This window comes from Eucalyptus grandis, chromosome 8 (genome assembly GCF_016545825.1).
Source record: "Eucalyptus grandis isolate ANBG69807.140 chromosome 8, ASM1654582v1, whole genome shotgun sequence".
Classification (NCBI taxonomy): domain Eukaryota; kingdom Viridiplantae; phylum Streptophyta; class Magnoliopsida; order Myrtales; family Myrtaceae; genus Eucalyptus; species Eucalyptus grandis.
In genome coordinates, this window is record NC_052619.1 from 29,470,807 (window position 1) to 29,479,037 (window position 8,231).

Here is an 8,231-nt window from a genome sequence, read left to right on the forward strand (position 1 = left end):
GGTGCTAAGAATTCTAGAATAGAAGGAGTATATTGCTTAGGAGCTCTGAAGGTGGGATTGGCCTCCCTTGCACAAACTAATCGGGAACTGATGCCACTCTCCTGATGAGGCCAGGGCAGGCTGAAACCAGTTGTTGAGCTCAACGAGGGCTGCTATCTCGCTCGATGGACTAAACACCCAAATAAAGTTGGGTGTGGTGCGATCTCGTATAAAAGGGTTATTCGTCATATTGTTCACTGGAACAATTATAGAAGGAAGGCTGGCCTAGCGAGTTCTGCTCGCCAGGCGCCACACGGTTGATTCAGGGCCAAGGAAACTATTGATCCGTGACACTAGCATGTTTGCTGTGAATTTGGGCAAGTATTGCATCTGGGTTAGTCAGTAGATCACTTAAAACGTGGTCATTATTCACCGCATGAGGAGTTTGAGGTCATTGCAAGCAAGGCACAATGTGAAGCATTTATATCAATTGGCATGACGGGCATTCCTAGCTTGATTAATTGGCTCTAGAGACAATCCGTTGGAGGAGAGACCATGGTTTCCTACACTATTATTTCAATCTCCCATGGTTTCTTACACTATTATTTCAATCTCGCTCTTCTTCTGCAATTAATTTCAAGAGTTTGGTGTGGGTTGATGCTATTGTTCTGTTCTAGTTTTGCTTTTCAGTTTCATGAGATCTTCTCAATGTCAACAAATAACAGGGTATGCAATTTTTATGAAGTGCTTCAACTAAATCAGTCAGTCGACTCAGTCTATGGTCAGGACATATTCCTCTTCTCTCATCAATCAAGAGATTTGCCCGAGAAAATCAAAGTTCTCGATATCAAGTTCCAGATAACGTGTCATGCTCCGCACTGCAAAAGTCGACGGAAAAGCAACCTGAAGCCGCTCTGATGTGAGAGGGGGCCGAAATCCGCAGGCAGAGCGGAAGCACATGAAGCATTTCATATGAGCAGCACTATCAACGAGCTGCCATACAACCTAAAACGTTCTCGACTATGAATACGACGCATGACCTTAGGTCCCAGGATCGAAACCGGCTTTGATAGAAGGGTAGTTTCCGACAAGTCACCATCCCCTTTTTTTTCTTTATATTTCCTCTCTCTCGCGTGCCTATGTTTTGCCTATGTTTTGGAGATGAGAGCCTCTGGAGGTAGCTGCTACGTCATCATCAGCAACAAGTCTGAAATCACTTGTCACTGCCCAAGCTTCATGGCAGAAATTGGCATTTGAACTTGGGAGGATTTGTTGTTGGTCTCGTCTCATCCCGCGAAAATGCATGGCGAAGCAGAACTAGATTGAATTCTGACGTAACCAGACCCGAGTTAACTCCGCACCCGATACACACCGACCAAGCATTCGTGGATGAATGTCCCTCTGCCTGGCTTCAAATGCTTTTAAATTTCAAAATCCGCAGGATGATTCGAGGAGTTATGCCTGCTGTGATCTGTGTTTCCTATCTCGCTACGGACGTTGTCCAGCAGCTGGGCTGCTCAGTTTCAGATGTTTAGAAATCTGGACGTGTGGATCATTCCCAAACGGGCACAAACCAAGAATAAGAGAAGAGATTACTATTGGAATTCCTTATATTCAAAGCCCTTGCATACATGTATTTAAGATCATGTAAACCTATCACATATGATGAGCACTCACATCGGTGTCAATTTTTTAAGTGTCGACAGATTATTCATTTGTTCAAGTCCGGCTTGCAAGATTCATAAAAGGTCAAGACGTATAAGAGAATGCAATCTATTTTTCTTTCCTTCTGACTCTGTCGATCAAGAGGCATCCAAAACCACCAGATTTGGTGCTGGCTTCTCATTGCATATAAACATTACATATTACACTTGGATTGACATCCCACAGAAACCGGGATTTGCTCTCCAAATTAACTCCCATATACCGATGTAAAAAACGGCGCTACCCCGATGGTCTTCGTCCTCAAGATCTTTCTCGCAAGTATTCCCCACTTGGTCTTGTCCTTCTTGTTCTGTTGGTTGATCCTGTCCTTGAAGTTCCTACAAAATGGAAAAAAAACTTTTCTATTTAGTAAAGACTTTGATTGACATTACAATGTTTTCAATTAGATCGAAAACATGCAAAAGTTCAGAGTGAAACGACACTTTCAGAACCGAGTGAACACAAGGGTTTCTGTAAGCAAAAACGTGTGCCTACATAATTAAGTACAAAATGCAAGAGAAAACCATCGCACAGAAGGAACATACCTGCACAAAGGGACTCGGCAAACGTCTGAATCGGAGCAGAGACGGGAGTGCAGCTCCAACAGCTGCCACATTCGCTTGCAGTGGATGCAACCACCCGGAACCCGTAACTTGCAGCCCGCAAAATGGCGGATAAGCAATTCTAGGCCCTTGCAAGCCTCGAAGCTGCACGGCGGCTGGTCCTTCTTGAAGACTTTGTCATGGGGCCCAATCGTTCGACACCCGTCTCTACAAATATGAACTAGAGCTTCCATCGCTTCATATAGTTGCAAATAGATCTTCCTCTCATTCTTCCTTCTGATCCTCTCCTTTGTTTGCTGCAATATTAGATCTCAAATTGATTTTCCTTTCTGTTCTCTTTTCTAATAGAACCAAAAAAGTAAGGAAAGGAATGATGTGACGACAGACAATAAGTTCCAATGCTTACGTTTTCTTCGTGAGCGACGCACTCTAGTAGCTCTTTTTCTAGGAAGGGGTGACTCTGCTTCATCGCAGCCCATCCTTCGGTCTCTGACACATCCTTGAAGTTCTTCACAATCATGCGGTGACAGATGAAGCTAAGACGAGGAGCATCACAGAGCAACGCAAGCTGAAAAATGTCAATGACGTTCTCCATGTTAAGTAGACCCTGCTCGAGTTGCTGCTCACAGATCTGCTTGAGCTGAGGAACCACGAACGAGTGTGAAAGCACCAGTAAAGGCACAACCAAGTCAGCCATGTCTTGGTTTTCATAACTGCACATGAAACATAAGCCATGCTTAGCATAGAATTCTGGAAGTAGAAAATCTAAAAATTTCCACTATCCTTGACGCGACAGCAAGGAGATATATTTACCAGGATGAGTACAAGAATCGAACAAAAACACGAATGGCATCATGAGGAACTCCACCGACCGATAATATTTGATAACGACCCTTTCCTTTAGATTTCTTTAGCATGCCTTTCATTACTGGAGAAGCCATGCTCTGCAAAAGAATAGCCAATTGGTAATGAGTTTAAGAAGTACAAAGTCACACCACTTCCCATCATGTGGCCTTAATCATTGAATATATCAAATTTCGTGTGGGAAAAGAATCAGATCCACGCTCGTGACATGATAATTTGACAACTTAAGTAACGATCATGAAAGGGTGAATTATTTTCAGGCCAAAGTTGTTGTGAAAGGTAAAACATCGATTGCACAAAGTTTCATTTCGAATATGAAAATTTCAACTTTCATGATCACAATAAGAAAGTTCCAGATTGTCAACAGAGAGAGTAGCAAAATTTCAGCATAGCAATGTTGGATGGAAAGCGACTGACTATTTGCAGAAAGATTTTACGGTTTGAATTGAAACAAGGTTGGATTATGAGTTCTTACAATTATACAAGCATGTGCATAGACGACACCACCATCGTCAGTGTGAATTTGGACATCTGCTTTATGGCCTTCATCAAAAAGTCGCTCCCATAGATCGATCGCTGTTGTCGAGATGCAGCAATTGCCTCTTTGAGGCACTCCCTCCGTTTGCAGCCTCTTCCTGGCACATTTGGTCAGGGTCGGACCAGGTAATGGAGGTGCTGCCGGGAGACCAGTCCGTGCAATGATCAATGTATCATTGCTGTTTGTGTCGATCCCTCCCATCTGTTTCTGATTATTCTGCCAAACAAATGGAAACGGACTTAGTTGCAGTTCCTGGTCAAATTCGAGATGCCGTAGTCACTTTACAAAAGCAAATGGCAAAACACGCAACAAACATTCACCTCGGGTAAGTAAGCATGTGATCGCGGAAACTGTACCTAACATTCAAATTTCTAACCTGAGCACCGACAAGAAAGGCTTGTTAATGGAAATTGGTAATTGGCAGATCTTATTGCCAATTCATTAATGAATAGAATCTGTTGTCTACCATCAAACCAAGATTGATGATATAGAGGAGAAACATCTGAGGTAGACATCAGAAAAAGATCATGGAGGAGCTAACAATTGCAGAACCAAGGAAGGAATCTCTCAAAATGATCATATTGCTAATGACTAAGCCCAATGAAGCCATAGATTGTGTAAATCTGAAAAAATGTTTCAGGTTTAAGAGGATCAGACAGTCACTTCCATAATTCTCACAAGATTTTTGACTGCTCAATGAATCTTATCATCACAAGAAAAACTTCAACAGAAAAGACCCGGTTGCGGAGGACGAAAGAATCACATACCTCCAATTTCCGATCCGGAGATACCCGGAGAAGAAACAAAAAACCCGGATACGATGCAAGAACAGATTCGACTCGATCCGATCCGAATTTGATCCTGTCCGAACCTCGGACACGTTCTGCTTCTATAAATCTCTGGAAGCCGGCGCAAATCGGGCCTCCTCTCCAACAAAACTGGAGGAATGGGACCAATGCCGAAGGCAATACAGAATATTTATCAGGAGGAGGAGGAGGAAAAGCGTACAGCTTTTCTGCCAAGAAACACCTTCTGGGTAACCCCTCGAATATGAATCAAGAACCGATCCGCGAGATGCAAAGGCGTCAACTTCCGTTGCGCAGTTTCAATTATTGCCTTGAAATCAACAACCCAATAGAGAGACGGAGGCAGAGACACGGAGAGGAAGGCTCGCTCGACCCAACCGGAATTCCTCGAACCACGCTTCGACCAGCTTATATAGAAAGGACGACGTCCATTGTCGACGTCGCCCGTTTGTTTCCTTATCTGTCAGTCTTTGTTCGCACACGTCCCTATCTCTCTTTCTCTCTCCTCTCTCCTCCCTCTCTCTCTCTCTCTCTCTCCACTCTGTCAGGCAACAAGCAAGAAACCCGCACGCGCATCGGCAGGTCAGAGCAGAGAGAGAGGAGAAGGGAGAAGGAAGGAGGAAGAAGATCAGGCTGCTGATTCAGACGCACGTCAGGGAATTTGATACAGGCAGGAAGGAAGGGATCAAGAAACCGGTTCTTTCCCTAAATTATCATTTTTTTATCTTTTCTTTTTCGGGGGTCGATCCCGCTTTTCGCTGCACGCGTTCTCGGGATCTACCAACGGCCGCCAACCGACTCTCCCCGCTCGATCGCAAGGGATCCTCCCGTGGTTCTCGTGCTCCCCTAGATTACTCAGCATTTTCTTCTTTAATAACCAAAAATGTTAAAAAATAGTCAAAGCTATCGAAAATCTAAAACTTTATCTACGGCAACAATCTTATCCTAAATTATTTTTGTGAATGTCAAAATCTACCTATGTAACGTATTTATTCCAAATTATTTTTATTACATGAAAATTTCTCAAATTTATATTCGTGTGACTTATTTATCTCAAAATTTTGAATCATAAAAAAAAATTTAAGATTTTTTATGTTATTAAAAAGTTCGAAATAAATATATCACATGTATAACTCGATGTAAGATTATTTGCTTGAACCATATCTAGTTCAGAATTGTTGGATTTCATATCTTGACTTGGAAAGTTGATCATGAATAAATTTAGAGTTTTTGATATTATAAAAAAAAAATTGGCATAAATGTATTATGGTAGGTAAAATTTGTAGTTTTTGTGACTTTAAAAAAAAAAAAAAAAGGATGAAGAGACCGAACCCGAAAATGGAAAAAAAAAAAAAAAAAGGAAACCCGATGAAGGATAACGACAAATTTTCCCGTGGGACCCATGAAGTGGAGAGACGCCAGCTAAGCTGAGGTTGTGTGGTTCTCTACGTGCGTTTGGCCCGACGGGGACCCGCCCACCGTCACCTTCGCAGCAGCGGGGTGAATTGACCGGTTTGACCGGTTTGACCGGTTTGCGGCCAGATATTTTTTAGTGTACTTGGGAGGGAAAAGGTGACAAATTTTTAGCTGGAGGCCATCTATATGGATAGTTTCTTTCAATCGGGACATGCACGGTCGTGAATGGGCAGGACAACAACTTGATTTACGACTAAAAAAAAAAAAAAAATTTAGCTGACGGTAATGCATGCGCGCTTCACGACACCCATGATTTTCAGTCCTGTCAATTAAAATGATGAGTGATTGACTTTAAAGTGGAAAGCAAATTTCAGGATGGATCGATCCCTATCATGAAACCAGAAATTTGACAAAGTTGAGTTGATTTCCAAATCATGAAGCTAAGAATCGGCTCATCCAATCCTAAAATCACACCTATCAATCCAATGTAGGTCAATCCCGAAATTGGTGATTTCTTCCTTTTTTTCCTTGGTTTCCTCTATTTTCTATAAGTGGAATGTTTTCAACATTAAGAGAAAAAATAATTTACTAATTAGGATTTGCTTCAAAATAAAAAAATAAAAGAAAAATTAAGAAATCTTGGTCAGTCTAGTTTGTCCAGCAATAAATCGGATTGGTTACTCTCTATTTCAAGGAAATCATCCAAAACTAGCCAGTTCAATTCAGTCTAATGCGATTTGATTACAAGGTTAGATTGTGATTGATGTGCAACCCTAATCAAAAGACTTTTAGTGTACTAGGGAGTGAAAATGTGACAATTTTAGCTGGCCACATATTTAGAGAGTTTCTTTCAATTGAGACATGTACAATTGTGAGTGGGCAGGACAACAACTTGATTCGTGACAAAGAAAGTTAGCGGACGATAATGCATGCACGCTTTACGACATCCATGACTTTCAAACCCTCCAATCAAAATTAGGGAATGATCGGTTTTGATATGGGAACTAGTTTTCAGGGTGGATTGGTCCCACGTTGGAATCTAAAATGAGATTAGGTAAAATTAGTTTCTAACTTGAAATCAAGAATTGACCCACCTAATCCTAGAATTGCATTGATTGGTCGAATCTAATTTCAAGGTCAATCCTGGAATCGGTGATTCCTTACTTTTTATTTTTCTTTGGTTTCCTCTATTTTCTACAAGTGGAATTTTTTCAACATTAAAAGAAAAATAATTTACTAATTAGGATTTGCATTAGAATAAAAAAAAGAATAAAAATCTTGGCCAGTCTAGTTTGTCTAGCAATGAAGCGAGAATCAAATTGGTTATTCCTTGTTCCAAGGAAACCACCCAGAACTAGCTAATTCAATTCGATCTAATCGATCCAGGTTACTAGGTTGGATTGGGACGATGCACACCCCTAATTAGAAGTATGATTGGAGGGAGTTTTCACTAGTACTGTAGATCAAATATTTGACTCTAAAGCTAAGAAAGAACACCTAGATAAGCTCCAGACCTCCATGAAAATCACTTCCAAAGCCAATACAACTTATAATCTCAAAGATTTTCTTTACAAAAACAAGAAAATTACAACATACCTTCTAAAAGAGAGGTAATCCGCACTCAAATGAGGGATGAACTGTTATTAAATAAAGAAAATTACAAAGCAAAAGGGAGGGTTAAGCTGGGCGACACAATAATCAAGCCAACCATGATTTGATTGCTATACTCTTTAAGTGATTAAGAAACTTACAAGACGAAGAAGTGATCTTAAAGTGATATACAATGTAAGGTGAAGTATTAATGAAAACTTTCTCCAATCATGCTTCTATTTAGGGGTATGTCTGTTCGCTATATATATAATGTTCACTTATGTAACAATTCAAAGGTCTTATTGTTGGTCGCATGAGATTATGGTGCACCTCATGAGGCGAAAAGCATCTAAGCTGGCATGTTTCAGCCGACAAGTCTTCATGGGGATCCAGGCTGGTTCCTCTTTCCCCCGTAAGGAAGGTGTGGACGGGAGAACTAATGGAGCCGGTATATTTTTATCGAGACCCCAAACCCGGGCATCTACCCATACTTTCTTGATGGTCAGAGCCTTTTAAGAACCTACTCAGATTCAATATAAGAGATTTAATGTTCACTTGTGCAACAATTCAAAGGTTTTATTGTGGGTCGAATGGGATTATGGTGCACCTCATGAGGCGAAAAGCATCTAAGCTGAGGTTGTCTGGTTTTCTGTACGTGCATTTGTCTCGACCGGGACCCACCACCAACACCACCTTCGCAGCGTTGGGGTGAATTAACCGGTTTCACCGGTTTGCCGCCGGATATTTTTTTGGCGTGCTTGGGAGTGGAAA

At 41.4% G+C, this 8,231-nt stretch overlaps 1 protein-coding gene across 1 annotated transcript; it reads right to left on the bottom strand.

The window, feature by feature from the left end:
• Nucleotides 1-1,673: 1,673 nt before the first annotated feature.
• Nucleotides 1,674-4,699, bottom strand: LOC120286755 (BTB/POZ and TAZ domain-containing protein 4-like). Its single transcript, XM_039299235.1, has 6 exons — nucleotides 4,416-4,699; nucleotides 3,586-3,864; nucleotides 3,060-3,190; nucleotides 2,653-2,959; nucleotides 2,229-2,542; nucleotides 1,674-2,021 (listed from the first exon to the last, which is right to left on the bottom strand). Exons 2-6 carry the CDS (start codon nucleotides 3,847-3,849, stop codon nucleotides 1,892-1,894), a joined length of 1,146 nt encoding a protein of 381 aa, XP_039155169.1. The 5' UTR covers nucleotides 3,850-3,864; nucleotides 4,416-4,699; the 3' UTR covers nucleotides 1,674-1,891.
• Between the last annotated feature and the right edge of the window lie 3,532 nt (nucleotides 4,700-8,231).